We start from the raw sequence: 17,153 nt of genomic DNA, 5'->3' as shown, positions 1-17,153 counted from the left end.
CCACAACTACTGAGCCTGCGCTCTAGAGCCCATGAGCCACAACTACTGAGCCCACGTGCCACAACTACTGAAGCCCACGAGCCACAACTACTGAGCCTGCGCTCTAGAGCCTGCAAGCCACAACTACTGAGCCCGTGTGCCACAGCTACTGAGCCTGCACTCTAGAGCCCATGAGCCACAACTACTGAGCCCACGTGCCACAACTACTGAAGGCCACATGCCACAACTACTGAAGCCCGTGCACCTAGAGCCAGTGCTCTGCAACAAGAGAAGCCACCTCAATGAGAAGCCTGCACACTGCAACAAAGAGTAGCCCCCGCTCGCCGCAACTAGAGAAAGCCTGCGCACAGCAACAAAGACCCAATGCAGCCAAAAATAAATAAAATAAATAAATAATTTAAAAAATAAAAAAATAAAAATCATGACCCTCACCCTGGGGGAAAAGGGACAGATCTTCCTTACAGTAGAGTTAAATTAATAAATGTAGAAGGAATGATGGAAATGGAGAATGACCATTTGGCAAACACCACAGTAATAACTGCTGCAGGCAAGAACCACTGATGGATGTTAAAATGCATGGATGAAAGTATGATGAAAAAAGGCTATTTGCATAGTCTGAAAATATCTCCCACAAGATACTTATTAATTGCAAAGGAAAAAAATAGTAACTTTACAGGGACAAACCTTGTAGATAGCACTTTAACCAAGTGCTCAAAATTGACATCACCAACAATAAAATATTGACTTCATGTGCCCCCTGATATGACACATTGAGACATAACCTCAATCTAACCATGAGAAAACATCAGACAATCCCAATCTGAGGTATATTCTACAAAATAAATGGCCAAAACTCTTCCAGAGTGTCAAGGTCAGGAAGACTGAGGGACTGTCCTAGGTTGGAGGATTAAAGAGGCATGACATCTAAATGCAATGCAGGTTCCTGGACTGGATCCTGGACCAGAAAAAGGACATCAGAGGGACAACTGGCCAAATATGAATAACGTCTGTGAATTATTTAATAGTATTATATTGATATTAATTTTCTGGTTTTGACCATTGTATTACAGTTATCTAATATGTTAACATTTGGGGGAGCTGTGTGAAGGGTCTACAGGTTCTCTGTGTACCATTTTTGCAAATTTTTTGTAAATCTAAAGTTATTTTAAAATACCAAAAAGACTCTTCAGTTAATTTATAAGTTTCTCTTTCAGGGTTAGTGAGTTTGACATAATCAAACCAAAGACTTAAGAAACAGAACTGAAAAAAAAAAAATCTTATAAATGTAACTGCCATTGATTCTTACCTGAGAGCCTCTGTCCTCTCACAAATACACTCCCATTTCTACTCAGCTTTGATTTAGAGTCTGATCCAGAACGTCCCAGGTTAAATATTGATTTCCACTTCTTTGATTTACTGGAGAGCTTTCTTCTAAAGGAGCCAAGCCACAGGGGGTTAGTTTGGTAACTAGCTATTTCAGTGGGACTTTTAAACTAAGAAGGAATACCCCAAACATGTTCTTAGTTATGAACAGCTCTGACATATCAGGAAATTCCTCTCTAAAATCCAAGTTGAGCCTGACTCTCACCCTGTCTGGGGATGCCCATCATGACCAAGTTAGGTTTTCATGAGTCAGAGTGAAGGACCACATTCCCCAGGGGAAGGGACAAAGATGTGTATTACAGGCAGGGGAGGGGGGCAAACAGAGACAGGGGTTGGTGGCAGACTCAGAGGTCTCAAGCAACCACAGCCCTGGGAATTCTGGTAGGAATTCTGGTAAGCACTTCAGTCCTGGGTTATCAAAGATACTTATTTTTTTTTACAGGAGTAAACACTAAAGACCAGAGACCTCAGTCCTGTTATGCTCCTTGCACTGCACCCACACTGCTGGGACATCCACAGGCGAGGAGGGGGCTGGGGTAGACTTTGGTGGACCGGAAAGGGGGTGGATGAGAAAGCAACTTAGAAGAGAGCCTGGTCTGGGAGAGTTGCAGGCTGCTGGGTGTGGTCAGCGGTCACTGCAGAGAAAGGCAGAGGGTAGTCACTGTGTTTCTGGCTTTGTCTCTCATTTCTCTGATGAAGCAGGGAAAGTTGAGTGCTAGACTGGGCCAGAGGGCCTGGTGCCACCAGGGTTCATCACAGAGGCCTTGCCCGGCTCTAGCCGGCCTTGCTATCAGACTTCGTAAAGTTCCAGGATGAAACCCTGCAACCTGTGGGCTCCACAGAGGACCTTTTCTCTGCAGGGTTCTCATAGAACATCGAGGTCTCAAGCGCAGCATGACTTTACAATCCATCAGAGATAGATCTGCAGTGCTTAGTGGTTTCTATTGGATCTGGCCTGATGTTTTCAAGCACTAGGTCTTGGGGTGGATTTGATATAATCACATACCTTGAGGTATGGTATGAAGGCACAGAGAAAGTGAACTTGATTGTCCTTCAGAGGTACTCTTCCTGATCCCTGAGTGGAAGTCTTATTCTCCAGGGATTTAGGGGGAGGGGCAGTGGGGATCAGTCTTTCGAGACAGAGAGAGAGAGAGAACCATCCATGCACTTCAGGAAACAGAGGGGTTTCTCACCAGGTGAGTTCCAGGTGCCCTTCCCAGAGCACACAGTGTGACAGGCGCCCCCTACCCCTGTGCAACGTGGCAGCACTCTTTCTCCCTCCCCAGGGGGAAACAGCCTTGCCATCGTGAAGAAGACGCTGATAAGAGGTCTGAGAGGTCTGTTTTCATACCTCCTTTCACTGACCAAACAGCGAGGCGGACACTCTCCAGTGAAAAGATTGCCTTTCGGCCCCTCCACCTGCTGTCTGCCTAGAATTTTGGACCCCTGCTTCAGTCACTGCCTCCTTTTTACCGTGGGGCATGGGGGTGGGAGAGGGATGTGTGGAGACCAGGGTTACCACAGAATACGTGAGAAGGAGAAGGGAGGGAAGATGTGAATGAGAATGGTGTTTGGTTTTGGAGGGGAGGGAGGGCTCCAACAGGTAAGAGAGGAGGGACAGAAGCCAGGATGCACGTCCCCAGGCGCCATGTTCCCAGAGCTCCCAGTCCAGAGTGGTGCTCTCTGTCAACTTGCCCTCCGCTCATCCCTACGCCTTCCATAGGTCCCGTGGGAGGTGCAGGGTGGGAGGAGGGGGTCAAGTTTTTGTGTTTTGCAACCTTCCTTTTGAAAATGTCAAGCTTATTTTGTCTCAACTAAGGAGTAAAGGGTTTTAGTTCTGATTATTGACACCTATGAGCCCCACCCACACCATGGTACTAGGGATCTCCGGTGGGAGCTCAAGGTCTTGATGACTTTGGGGCAGTGAGTGAAGGCATCAGCCGCTGGTGAATGTTGTGGAGGCAGCTCCCTTCTCTTCCGGAATGCTTCCTTACCCCCCAACCCAGGCCACACCCCCAGCCCATGCTGCCATCACAGCCCTGAGACTCTGTCGCTTCCTCCTCCGTCCCCCTCCACCAGAACTTGGAAGAAGGACACTTACTTGTTGTCTGGTAACTCAAGGACAGTGTGGAAGAGGGTGCCCATGGGAGGGACGATCTCAGGCAGGCTATTCTCTCTCCTTTCCTTCCGGGCAGGGTGATTAGTAGCTAGGCTCCGGGCCTGAGCTTCCTCCAGACTCACCAACTTCATGGGCAGAGAGAGGGCTGGCAACGTCAGGCTCTTCATGATCGGCCGGTTTTCTGTAAAGAGGAGAGAAGAGCTCATAGACCTCCTGGGAGGAGGCCTGGGCGCTGGCTCCAGCCAGAGCCCCCATCCACAGCCCCTCCATTCCTGACCTCCTGACAGGGGCTTCTCCTGGGCGTGGTGGGGTCTATAGGGCAGAGACTACACTCTGGGGGATCTGACAGCTCTCCTGGCTGGACCAACCAGAGGGCACACAGGGGCTTCAGAAGGTAGCCTGCATTCCTGTACTTTTCAGACTATTCATTCATTCATGCACACAACAGATATACTGAGCACTTACTGTGGGCCAGAGTGACAGTGGTGGGTATTTGCCCCTGGGAGCTGCCTAATGCTTTGGTCAGGCAGGAATGTGCGTTCAGCCACAGAGGCAGCCTCGCTCAGCTAGGGTAGGGCAGGATACTGCCGCTCCTCTCCGCAGCTGGAGAACACAGGCTCCAGGGGCACTGAAGGTTGGAGCCTCGACTTTCCTGAAATTACCTAGCCTTGTATCTCTGCAGTAGAAAGACATTTTATGGCTATGCTATTCCCTAAGAGATAAGTGGCTTTTTATTCACTACCTAATCATCTTCAAGTGTATGCAAGCCAGTTCTTTCCTTGTAAGTTTTTTTAAAGAATGGAAGTGATGATGACAGATCAATGGTGTCCACGATTATCTCTTTTCTCCAAGTCAATTTTTTTTTTTTTCAAATTGGGGCAATCTTGTACTGCCTGTCTCCAGCCAGGGACGTTTGGCAATGTCTGGAGACATTTTCAGTTGTCACAGGTGTGTGGGGGAATGCTACTGGCGCCTAATAGGTAGAGCCTAGCGATGCTGCTAAACATCCTACAATACACAGGACAGCCCCTCGACAAGAATTATCCAGCGCTAAATGCCAGCAGGGCCAAGGCTGAGAAACTCTGATCTAAGTAAAAATATATCCTAGATATATAAAAATGTATCTACCTCCAAAATATATCCTGAATCCAGCCACTTTCCTCCTTTCCACTGCTAACATGCACAGAGAGTCCCCAACTTCAACAGTGGTTCAACTTACAATTTTTCGACTTTAGGATGGTGTGAAAGCAATATGCATTCAGTAGAAACCGTACGTAGAATTTTGATCTTTTATCAGGCTAGTGATACTCTGTACAATACTCTCTTGTGATGCTGGGCAGCGGCAGGGAGCCTCAGCTCCCAGTCAATCACGCGATCACAAGGGTAAACAAGCAGTAAACTTACAACCATTCTATTTTTCACTTTCAGTACAGTATTCAAAAATGACATGAGCTCGTCAACACTTTATTATAAAATAGGCTTTGTGTTAGATGATTTTGCCCAACTGTAGGCAAGCGCAAGTGTTCTGAGCACGTTTAAGGTAGGCTAGGCTAAGCTATGATGTTCAGTAGGGTAGGTGTATTCAATGCATTTTTGACTTAACGATATCTTCAACTTATTGAAGATACGTTTATTGGGACGTACGTGGAGGAAGATGTAGTCCAGGCCACCATGATTTCCCTCCTGACTTCTGCCATAGCTCCTTAACTGGTCTCCCTGCTTCTAGCCTTTCTGTCTCTGCTCCACACAGCAACCCAGATGCTCAGATCCTGCACGCCCTGCTCAAACACCTCCAGTGCTTTCCCCAGCACAGAGGACAAACCAAACTCTTAGCATGACCGACCAGGACCTTCCATCTGCTTTCCCTCTGTCCTCTTTGCCCACTGACACAGTGGTCTATAAAAATATACAGTAAAATTTTTTCAATGTATACTCCCATTGTATACACATATATATAGTTGTAAATTATACATATATACCACTGTATTTGTTTTATGTGTAATAGAAAACATACAACATCATAGAAATTACAAAGTATACAATAAAACCAATGGAAAAGAATTCTAATAGTTTCTTCCAACACCCATACTTTGGTACTTTGGTCTTTGGCATCCCCTGGGTGGGGCACCCCACTTTGGAGACTGCATTTCTGTAGCTACACTGGCTGACTTTCTGCCACGCGATGAGCTCCTTTCCACCTCAGAGCTTTTACACTCCCTGTTCTCTGTGTTTGGAACGTTCATCCCCCAGATCCTCACATGACTGGTTTCTTTTGTCATTCAAATCTCAGTTCAAAGATCACTTCCTCAGAGGCCATGTCCACTCTGTACCAAAATTACACCCCCAAGTCATTGACCATCGCATTATCCTGCTGTACTTTCTTCCTGGCATTTATCGTCTTTGAAGTGATAATGTATTTATCTGTAAACTTATTTATTGTTTGTCTTTGCAACCAGACTATAGCTCTATGCAGGGCAGCGGCTTTGCCATTTTGGACACTGTCCCCAGTGTCTGGAACAGTGTCTGGCACATAGGAGGTGCCCAATACTACATATTTATGTTTTAATAAACCTTGGCATATCACAATCTCTCTGGCCTCATTGCTCTCATCTATCAATTAAAGGTGTTGGATTCTATGACTTCTAAAATCTTTCCGATTTGAAGTAGAACCCTATTTCTAAATCTCAAATTCCAGAGTGTATGACTTATTCCATTGTGTAAACATTAAGTATGGTACTGCAGTCAATAAGAATTCATAACAAGAACATTTAAATGAAATGCACTGAATAATAATTATTGGAGGCAATCAAGAGTTAAAGGCTCAAGAGGAAATTGGATTTCAATATGCAGGACAAAAGCTGATTAAGGCAATGGTCATAAAAAGAACAGGCATTTCCAGGTTGGAATTAGGAACATCCTTAACATTAACAGTCATGAATGGAATCTGCTGTCAAGAAGGACATTTCCCAAGAGTCATTAATTCTCCACAATGGTTTATTTATCTGTTTAACTATTTATTCCTCTAAAAGTCAGCACAAGGTAAGGAAAGAGCACAGGCTGGAAGCTTTAGGTTCAGTGTTCAGTCCTACCAGACACTAAGCTTTTCTGGTTCTCTGGTTCTTCATGTATAAAAGAGGGTTGATAACTTTATGATGGTTGTTGTGATAAGACCATGAGATGATATATGTGGAGTGCCCGCCATGGTTCCCGGCACAGAATAAGTCCCCAGTAAATTATTGGTTGACTCAAAAGGATGAATGAATGAAAGCATATTATTTCTCATTTACTTTCAAAAAGGATTTATATGCTTACAATAAAAAATACATCCGTAATGTGTGAGTTAAAATAAAGATAAAAGAAACGTCAGCCACTCCTAAGTATATAGCCAAGAGAATTGAAAACATATGTTCACACGAAAGCTTGTACATGACTTCACAGCAGCATCGTAATAACCAAAAAGTAGAAACAACCCATATGTCCGTCAACTGATGAATGTATAAATAAAACGTGGTATATCCATACAATAGAATATCATTCGGCCATAAAAAACAGAAATACCGATACATGAGAACATATGCTAAGTGAAAGAAATCAGTCACAAAAGACCACATATTGTGTGATTCCACTTATATGAAATGTGCAGAAGAGGCAAAATCCACAGAAACAGAAAGTAGATTAATGGTTGCCAGAGTCTGGTGGGAAGACAAAATGTGGAGTGACTGCTTAATGGGTATGGGGTTTCTTTTTGGAGTGATGAAAATGTTCTGGAATTAGATAGTGGTTATGGTTGCACAATTCTGTGAATACACTAAAAACCACTGAATTGTACACTTTAAAATGATTAAAGTGGTGCATTTTATGGTATGTGAATTTTAAAAGAAAGATCATAAACCACATGGAGGACAGGATGGGGATGGGAACAATTACACCAGAAATCAAAATTTGATATTAATTGCAATTGATTACTTTGATGGTTATACTTGATTTTCCCAAGTATATTAGCCAAAGTAGAAAAGAATGTTTTGATCAGCTAATACAAATATTTTGCAGATACAGCTCTCATACACCACTGGTTTCCAAGTGTGGGCCCTGACCAGCAGCAGCTCCATCACCTGGAAACGTGTTAGAAACACAGATTTTCGGCAGCACTCCAGACATGCTGAATCAGAAATTCTGGGGATGAGATCCAGTAATCTGTGTTTCAATAAGCCCTCCCAGTTATGTGATGTATGCTAATACTGGAAAATCACCTTCACACAAATGGTAGCTACCAGGCTTATTGATCAGCTGGATTTTTGATTTTTACAAATTAGGCTCATATGAGTTCAATCAGCATAAACCAATACCAGTGCATTCCTAGGGTTAATTATGTTAGTATGAGACTACAGGACTGAAACATCATATCTTGCATCTCATCACATCCAGCGTGAAATAGCTATATTTCTCTTGTATATAGTGGGTTTCAATGCTAGCTAGTCTGCATACACGCACCCACACACTCATTGCTGTATGCCTAGTGCCCTATGCAGGGCAGAACAAAGTAAGCACTCAAGAAATGCTTGAGAAAAAGACAAATATTATATGATACCACTTATATGTGGAATCTAAAAAATAGTACAAATGAACTTATTTACAAAACAGAAACAGACTCACAGACATAGAAAACAAACTTATGGTCACCAAAGGGGAAGGAGAGGAGGGATAAATTGGGAATATGGGATTAACAGATACACACTACCGTATGTAAAATAAACAACAAGGATTTACTGTATGGCACACGGAACTATATTCAATATCTTGTAATAAACTATAATGGAAAAGAACCAAAAAAAGAATATAGGTTCATATATGTATATATATATATATATATATATATATATATATATATATACACACACATACACATACACACACTTCGCTGTACACCTGAAACTAACACAATATTGTAAATCAATTATAGTTCAATTATTTTTTATAAAAAGAAATGCTTGCGAAGAGAAGGCATTCTGAATATATATGTGAGTATGAATAGGACGCCTCTTAATTCATTTACTTAAGACTTCTGAAATATCATACTGAAAGTAAAGATGAAATCTAATAGTCGGAGGAATATTGCCAGTGTCTCTAGCTAATAACTAGAAGAGTTTAAGTACTCACTAAAAGCAACAGAAGGTATTCCAGTTCACCACACCACATTCGTGGGATAGGCCATGTATGCAACTGATCAGAAACATGCTAGAGCCACACGCACACATACCACACTTTTGTTGCACAGGCACACATGTATGTACGCACGATCCCCAAACACACACAGTGTAGTCAGCACACACACACAGTTGACACTGAGAGCTAGATCCCAGCCCACCCTAACTTATTCTTGAGCCCCATGCCTAAGGCAAAGAATGGTGATTGGTAGGGTGTATGCCAGAAGGAGCCATTACCATCGTTCTCCAGAGACCCGGGTGCACCGTTGTTAAAGATTTGATCCACATGATTCAGTATAAATTCAATCACCACCTGCTGGACCCGGACTGCAAGGAAGGCTGCATCTCCATTGCAACCAGTGGCTTCAATTTCTTTGGACCTGAACCGTGGAAGAAACACATTCAGTGAATGAGCCTGCCCTACCACTACATTCAGTGAATGAGCCTGCCCTAAGCATAAGGGGGGGCCAGTGGGCCTTTTGTACAAGCCCCCAGTTCCTAAATGTATAGTTTGTTAATTTGTATTACTTTAACTATTTAAGATCAATTAAAGGGACTCTCCAAACAAACTGAACAAATTCGAAACAGTTACCAGGTATTATACATTGCAAAACTGTAAACACTATATTAGTGAATATATAGGAATTGATTTTTTTCTTCATAGGATCTTCTTCCACCTCCACACAATTGTTCTAAGGGCAGGTCATCATTTATGAAGTCATATGAAGCAGTTGATTCAGGTTATAGCCAGCTAGGACCCCATCAAAACCAACAAAAGCAAAGGAAGCCCCAAAGACTCAGAAAGCCCTTTTCAGGAAATTATAACATACAGACCCATAACATTGGCCACATCCTGGTAATAGCCAGAAGATACCTCTGGGTTCCAGAGTTTCCATGGTTAGCAGGCAAAGGCTATTAAAAATCACATTTGGGCTTCCCTGGTGGCACAGTGGTTAAGAATCCTCCTGCCAACGCAGGGGACACAGGTTCGAGCCCTGGTCCGGGAAGATCCCACATGCCGCGGAGCAACTAAGCCCATGCGCCACAACTACTGAGCCCGCGTGCCACAACTACTGAAATCCGTGCAGCTAGGGCCCGTGCTCCGCAACAAAAGAAAACACCGCAACGAGAATCCCGCGCACTGCAACGAAGAGTAGCACCCGCTCGCTGCGACTAGAGAAAGCCCGCGCGCAGCAACGAAGACCCAGTGTGGCCAAAAATAAAATAAATTGAAAATTTAAAAAAAAAATCACCTTTAATTCCCATGTGTGACAACCACTTAGCCAAAGGTTTGTCTACAAGGGGCTTCGGTTTTGAAGAGTCCAGTCTTCGTTTGGATGGGGGGCTGCTTTGAGCTCACTGAGGTAGTGAGGTGAGGGGTGGTGGTTACCTGAGGAGGTTTGGTGCCCACACCAGGGCCAGGTTCCTGGCATGCATGTTTGTCTTGCTGCTGAAGGAGGCGATGTGGGCCAGGTGTCGAATCAGGTATTCCAAGGTCCTGTAACGGTTCATTTTTTAAAAAGCAAAGTAAGAAACTTCGGAGCCTGTGTGAAGCCTGAATCTGGAGATAATTTCTAAAGTTTGAGTTTAAGAGACTCTAAAGTATTTCTATCTCATGAATTTTGGAGGACTATCAGGAAGATATCAAGATAGATGGAAGCAATTTTCTTAGCCTCAGGAATACTGGCTGTGGGTGGGGAAGAGGTGGGTTTGACAGAAGTCAGCTGAGGCCCTTGGCGCACCAGCCAGAGACAGAATAGGGGACTCACATCCCTTGGAGCCTGTGCCTCCTTTCACCCGGGGCAGCACTGCCTCATACTGTCTTGAAATCGGGCCTCATCTCAGCTTTTATTGTAATTCTCGCACCTACGGGTACCCTGGCACTTGTTAGGGAGCTCATTTGATGGATGAATAACATCTGTTACTGCTAGGAAGCCCTTATACCACATCAAAACCTGCCCCCCCTGGTAAAAGCTGGGCAGGCTTAGGGAGCAATGGGAAAGGTGGTAGGATTAGGGGCTACATTGTGAGAATGAAACGAAAGGATGAAATGATGGAAGGGATGGTACTGATGAGCAGACAGAGAGATCAGTCAGCCAAACGCTTAAGAGCAACAGTCAAACCCTGTTTAAAAACCATCTTGGTTTCCATAGATTTGGTTATGCTATGAACCTCAGCGAGAACCTAGACTATCTCTGTGAGGCTGGCTTGTGTGATCAGAATGATTCTTGCGGGACTCTGAGGGGTGCTCTGCAAGTAACTTAGACGTGGGCTGTCCCTTCCCGCCAATGTCTCTGGTCAGGCACCAACTCACTCTGATAAAAGTGACCTGTTCTCTCCCCTCAACTTGCCCCGGGAAAGCCACTGTCCACCGAATTTGTTCCCTTTTATGATGCTAGCCCGCATCTATGGTATTACATCACATTGAGAGGCTGTGAATTTCTTTTACCAAGGATTCTTACCTGTAATGGGATGGGGGGAGCTCCTGGATAACATTCTGGATTCGGGCCAGTTGGCCTTCTTCCGGGCAATGGGACACCGCCTCCTGCAGAGAGGAAATGAAGCAGTCCAGTGAGTGCTCGAGAAGGGGGATGCCCACCTGCGTCTGCGGGTTTTATTTAGGCTTCTGGTACTCCAGCCTCCCAACCATGCCTAGAGATTGTCCTTCCAGGAGGCATGCTTTTCTAGAAAAAACAAACCACCTAAAATCTCTGAGGGTTCATGATGGGAGGTGTCTAACAATGTGGGCACATGGGGTCTCTGTGCCTCCTCAGATGTTTGGTAGGTATCTGGTAAAAAAGGTGTGGAATCTTGGGTGTGTCCCGTGTGGCAGAGAGAGTCACGGGGACTCACCCTGGGAGAGAGAAACAGAGACAGGGAGACAGAGTGAGATGGAGATGAGAGGTTGGCTCCCTGTTTACTCAGCCAGCTATCTTCTGGGGTGCAAAGAGCCACTCCCCACCTAGCCTGAGACTATCCCTTGACCCGGCTGCCTGTCTTTGATGCTGGGAAGCAGGAACGACGTGAAGCCGTGCCTTCTCAGCAGGATAAGAGCTTTGCCCCTGAGACCTGGTGGCCTTGTCCGGACTTGCTCTCTGGTTGTTTCCTGTGTGGGTATTTGGTTCCCCCCTCAGCCCAGGCCCTCAAGGAGAGGCTGGGGCTTCAGTAAAGGCAGTGTGGTCACAGTCCTGCCCGGGGCTCCTGCACAACACAGGTGTCCCTGGGCAGATTCCCCTGTGTCCCGTCCTGAGACTCTGTCCTGCCTGTGCTCAGGCTCAAGGGCCCCTCCCAGTGCAGTGGCCGAGTGCTCAAGACTGCCAGCATGGGAGCCATACCTAAGTTCAAGGTCAATGGTAATTACATCGTTTTTTTTTTTTTTTTACTGAGGTATAGTTTACATATATTAAAAATGTACAAATCTTCTGCTACAGCTCCCTGAGTCCTTTCATATGCATAATAACTATGTAATCCCACTCAGGTCAAGAGATACTTGAAAAGGGGCTCCTAAGCTCTCTTCAGTCCTTGTGATCCTGAATTCATAGGCATATGTGACTTACACAGTTTTGTATTTCCTCACAGTGCTGGAAACTTGCTTTGCATTTATATATAATGAAAAGTATAATCAGAAAATATATTCTCTAATTTGAAGATCCTAACCGTGGTGTGGTTTTCTTATGTTGTTCAGTCATTACTGTCATTTCTTGCTTGAATGCAAAGGCTGAAGTTCAAACCCTCAGTAATGAGAATTTTGAGGCACAGAAAAGTGGAAGGAAATGAACTTTTTGGCGCACCTTTTGTTTGCTGGACCCTATCCTAGGCCACACTTGCTGTGTCTGTTCTGGTCTCACCTGGAGGAGAACTCCAACACGCTCCCCCAACCCAGACCTTCCAACTCCCCTCGCTTGTCTCCATTTTTTCCCACAGCACTTGCCATCATTACTTATACATGTAATGTACTCATTTATTAGGCTTATTGCTTGTTGTCTGTCTCCCTTGCTAGATGTAAGGTCTGTAAGCGCAGGGATGTGATGAGTCTCAGTGCCTAGAACGTGCCTGCCACACAGTAGGAGCTCCTTGTCGATCTGTTGGACTACCCGTGCTCCATTTCCCTAAGTGGGACATCATGCCGGAGCTTTGACCACCAAGTTGTTTTTGTTTGACTTTTCTACTTAATTGAAGTAAAGCATTCACAGAAGCTAACAATTTTCAAAGGCAATCAAAAATTTCTATGTGGGAAAACTAGATTTCATTTCCTAATCAGAAGTGGGGAGAAATTCGGGGCTGGGAGGGTCACAGTCACAGGTGTCTCAATCTTCTGGTGGGTTTGCAAGCCTGTGAACAGAGCCGGCATAAGCATGATCTCTGTGGCAATTCTTGCTTTTTGAGACGTGCAGGATGTAGAGGGTGAGGACAAGCATGGGGCCTGGAGTAAACACCTGATACCTCTGCCCTCTTCCTGGGAGCTGTCATTTAGAAAACAGATTTGTGGAGAAGACCCTGACTCCCAAGACAGGGAGAACCTCATAAAGCAAGTGAAGGGAGAGCTCAGGGGAAGGAGGGGCGGAGGAATGCGGGCGTGGATCCTCCCACATTCTATCCTGAGAACGGGGAGGAGAGGGAGGCCTCTCTTCCTCTCTCGGCAAAGCTGGGATGAGCTTTTCAAAGCTTTGCACACACCCCCTTCCCAAGCCTCCCCCTCTTCCCCCCACTTTCTAAAAATGTGTCTGGGGAAAAAAAGGTGTAGGTCAGTTCAACAGCCCTCATGGAAAGTTCCTTTAATATTTTAGGAAGATGTTAGTTACCTTTGTTCTGAGAGGCTGGGCGGGCTCACCCCTGATGCCTGCAGGTCCCATTTGGGACTGGTGTTCATTTCACTATTTACAGCCTCTCCCCATCGCACCCCAAACCTATTTGGAAGCTCTCTAGATCTTCGTTTTTCTCCCAGAGGGTCTGCTCACTGCAAAGCTATTTTTCGATCTCTTTGTGTTCCCCCATTAGGAGAGCAGAATCCATCAGTGGGGAATTGAGGGAAGGGAGTTGAAATTTTGCCCATCCCAATTTTTTGCCTGAAAGAGAATTTCACTCAACATTAGCCAAGCCAATCTTGCTAATAGCTAAACCTTAAAAGATCTAGGTTGACTCTGTGACTATTTGTTCTCTTCCAATCAGTATCCCTAAGACCAGCTTCCTGCCCTTTGAGGACTCTAGCGAAGGCCGGACTCCAGTCCCCTCTGGCGGGGCCCAGGCCCTACTTTCCTCTGCTTACCTGAATACCACCTCTACCCCTGCCGCCCGGGCAGGCCCATCACCAGGGGGGACAAACAACCCGTGGCTGTCCCTTCCAACTGCGCCCAGCCACAACTCAGTTTTTACCCTTTATTTTGTATTAATTATTTAAAAATTATTATAAAGCCACCTGTATTATTTTTAATTATTTTAAGCTGTTAGGTTAAAAAGTAATTCATGCACATGATTTTAAAAATGCAAAGCATTCAAAGGAGTACACAGAAGAAAGTTAGTCTGCCTTCCAACTGCAGACCCTGAGTCTCCAGAGACAACCACTGTTCTCTTCCAGACAGTCATTATACCTACCTGTCTTTGTCACACCCATGGCAGCAAGCACAACTACGTGACCTGGCCCATCTGCAAATTCCCTGTCTCCCGTCATTTCCTCCTTGCCTGCTCCCTATGGGCCACGCTGGCCTCCATAAATTCCCTCAAGCAAGCTCGGCATGTCCTCGACTAGGGCCTTTGCACCTGCGGTTTCTTCTCGGCACCCTCTTCCACCAGATATTTACACAATTTGTTCCCTCACTTCATCCTTGTCTCTGTTTAAATATCACCTCATAGAGAGACCTTTGATTATCCTACAAAATAGCAGTCCCCATCATTCTCTGCCCTGTACTCTGCATTAACTGGCTTCGTAGTGCTTATCAACAGTTCAGATTATAGAGCTTTGCTTTAAATTCGTTTATCATCTATCTCCTTCATTAAAATGTAAGTTTCATGAGAGCAAGGATTTTATCTGTCTTGCTTACCATTAAACCCCCAGCACCTGGAACTGTGCCTGCTTGGTATACATACCAGGTGTTCAACAGACATTTGTTACATGAAATGAGTCCGTATTTTGCTTTGCATTTGGAAATGCCAGAAAGCCCCATTTTGGCCACACTTCCAGGACACTACCATCGAGCACCAAACCTCCTGAGTGAGGAGCATCAGCTTTGCCAAGACAATTCCCCTCAACTTTTGGCTCCTGGCAGGGTGACCAATCAGCACAGTTTGCCTGAGATTGAGGAGTTTCCTGGGACACAGGACTTTTCAGAGTTAAAAGTAGGGCAGTCCCTGGCAAACCAGGACAGTTGGCTGCTGCCCCATTGGCAGACATCTTGAGCTCACAGCCAGTCAGCCTCTGCCTGATGCCACACACCAGTGGTCCACCCCCGGTGACACTTCAGATGACATGTGTGGGTCAACCAACCTGCCAGCAAATGTTTACTAGGTAATAGTCACAACATTCTCCAGTAGCTGGAGAGCAGGGAAAGGAAGCACAATAATGAATAGAATAAATACCGTTTCTGTCCTCAGGAAGCTTACAGTTTAATGAAGGAGACTGATACACAAAGACATAATTTCAATATAAAATTTAATACCCCTCTAAACTGCCTTCTCTAAAAATCCTAAATCAGCAACTTTTCTCTATCTTGGGTGTAATAATTTTAGCTGAATCAATCTGACCCAAATTGAATTTTTCCTAAAATGAGCTTTTCTTCTGATAAAAATAAAATGTAGTATAGTAGGTTGAATAGTTCTTTCCAAAGATATCAGATCCTAATCTCTAGAACCTGTAAATGTTACCTTATTTGGAAAAAGAGTCTTTGCAGGTGTGATTAAGTTAAGGCTTTCGAGATCAGGAGAGTCTCGTGGATTATCCAGGTGGACCCTAAATCCAATCACAGGTATCCTTAAAAGAGGGAAGCAGAAGGAGATTTGACACAGACAGGAGAAGGCAGTGTGACCATGGAGACGAAGATGGGAGTGATGCAGCCGCAAGCCCAGGCATGCCAGCAGCCAGCAGAAGCTGGAGGAGGCAAGGAACAGGTTTCCCCCTCGAGTCTCTGCAAGGACCATGGCCCCGCTGACACCTTGATTTCAGCCCAGTGAAACTGATTTCAGACTTCTGGACTCTGGAGCTGTGAGAGAATAACTTTCTGTTGTTTAAGCCACCAAGTCTGTGGTAATTTGTTACAGCAGCCTCATGAAACTAATACACGTACTCGAAGGAAATAAAAAGCACCCGCTATCTCACCACCCAGACATAACTACTATTAACCTCCTCACATGTGAAGCATTAAAAGAAGCAATCTGTCCGGGTTCCCCAGCACCAGATGTGAACACTGGCATCATTTCCTATTTAGTTCCTACACTGCTTCTTTCCATTTAACTTTACATCGTGGACAGCAAATAGTCTTCAGAAATATGACTTTTCACAGCTACACAGGATTGAAAACAAGAGATTTATTATCATTTATTTAACCCATCCCTTAGTGTTAGACGTGTAAATACTCCCCAGTTTTGTTATTGTAATATGGCAGTGAAATATTTGTAAATCAATTATTTGTGTGTGCATCTGATTATTATCTTAGAATGGAGTCCTAGAATAGAGTTACTGTCTTAAAAAATATGAGCATTTTAGGACTCTTGATAGTAATTTCAAATGACTTTCTGCCATGTCCAGCCAATTTACGCTTACTTGCAATAGAAAACTATGAAAGAGCCAGTGTCACCACAGGCTAGGCAGCATGAAATACTAACATTTAAAAAATGTTTCTGGGCTTCCCTGGTGGCGCAGTGGTTGAGGGTCTGCCTGCCAATGCAGGGGACACGGGTTCAAGCCCTGGTCTGGGAGGATCCCACAGGCCGCGGAGCAGCTAAGCCTGTGCGCCACAACTACTGAGCCTGAGCGTCTGGAGCCTGTGCTCCGCAACAAGAGAGGCCGCGACAGTGAGAGGCCCGCGCACCACGATGAAGAGTGGCCCCTGCTTGCCACAACTAGAGAAAGCCCTTGCACAGAAACGAAGACCCAACACAGCCAAAAATAAATAAATAAATAAATTAATTAAAAAAAAGTCACTCCATTAAAAAAAATGTTTCTTTAATATGCAAATAAATTTTTCTAATACATTTATATTTTTTAAGTTGGTTTTTATTCATTTTTTTAAGTTAATTAATTAATTAATTTACTGGCTGTGAGGCTTGTGGAATCTTAGTTCCCCGACCAGGGATTGAATCTGGGGCCTCGGCACTGAGAGAGCGGAGTCCTAACCATTGGACTGCCAGGGAATTCCCCATTTATACTTTTTAAATAATTATATTTCTTTTATGAATTGTCTGTCGAGGTTCTTTGCTCATTTGTTTTGCAGGGTGTTATATGCTTTTTATTTTTT

The 17,153-nt window shown here is 44.6% G+C and overlaps 1 protein-coding gene across 2 annotated transcripts in view; it reads right to left on the bottom strand.

The window, feature by feature from the left end:
- ARHGAP31 (Rho GTPase activating protein 31) overlaps positions 1 to 17,153 on the bottom strand; it is a 115,084-nt gene that overhangs the window by 24,948 nt on the left and 72,983 nt on the right. For both annotated transcript variants that reach the window (XM_082394613.1, XM_082394614.1), the window contains exons 4-8: positions 11,169 to 11,251; positions 10,097 to 10,204; positions 8,944 to 9,086; positions 3,485 to 3,683; positions 1,307 to 1,431 (exon numbers count right to left, since the gene is read on the bottom strand). In XM_082394613.1, the coding sequence (XP_082250739.1) occupies positions 1,307 to 1,431; positions 3,485 to 3,683; positions 8,944 to 9,086; positions 10,097 to 10,204; positions 11,169 to 11,251 (658 nt within the window). The remainder of the gene's footprint in view (positions 1 to 1,306; positions 1,432 to 3,484; positions 3,684 to 8,943; positions 9,087 to 10,096; positions 10,205 to 11,168; positions 11,252 to 17,153) is intronic.

The sequence above is a fragment of the Balaenoptera borealis genome, assembly GCF_965194805.1.
Source record: "Balaenoptera borealis genome assembly, chromosome: 5".
Classification (NCBI taxonomy): domain Eukaryota; kingdom Metazoa; phylum Chordata; class Mammalia; order Artiodactyla; family Balaenopteridae; genus Balaenoptera; species Balaenoptera borealis.
Note: the sequence above shows the minus strand (reverse complement) of the source record. Positions and strands in the feature narration are given on the sequence as shown.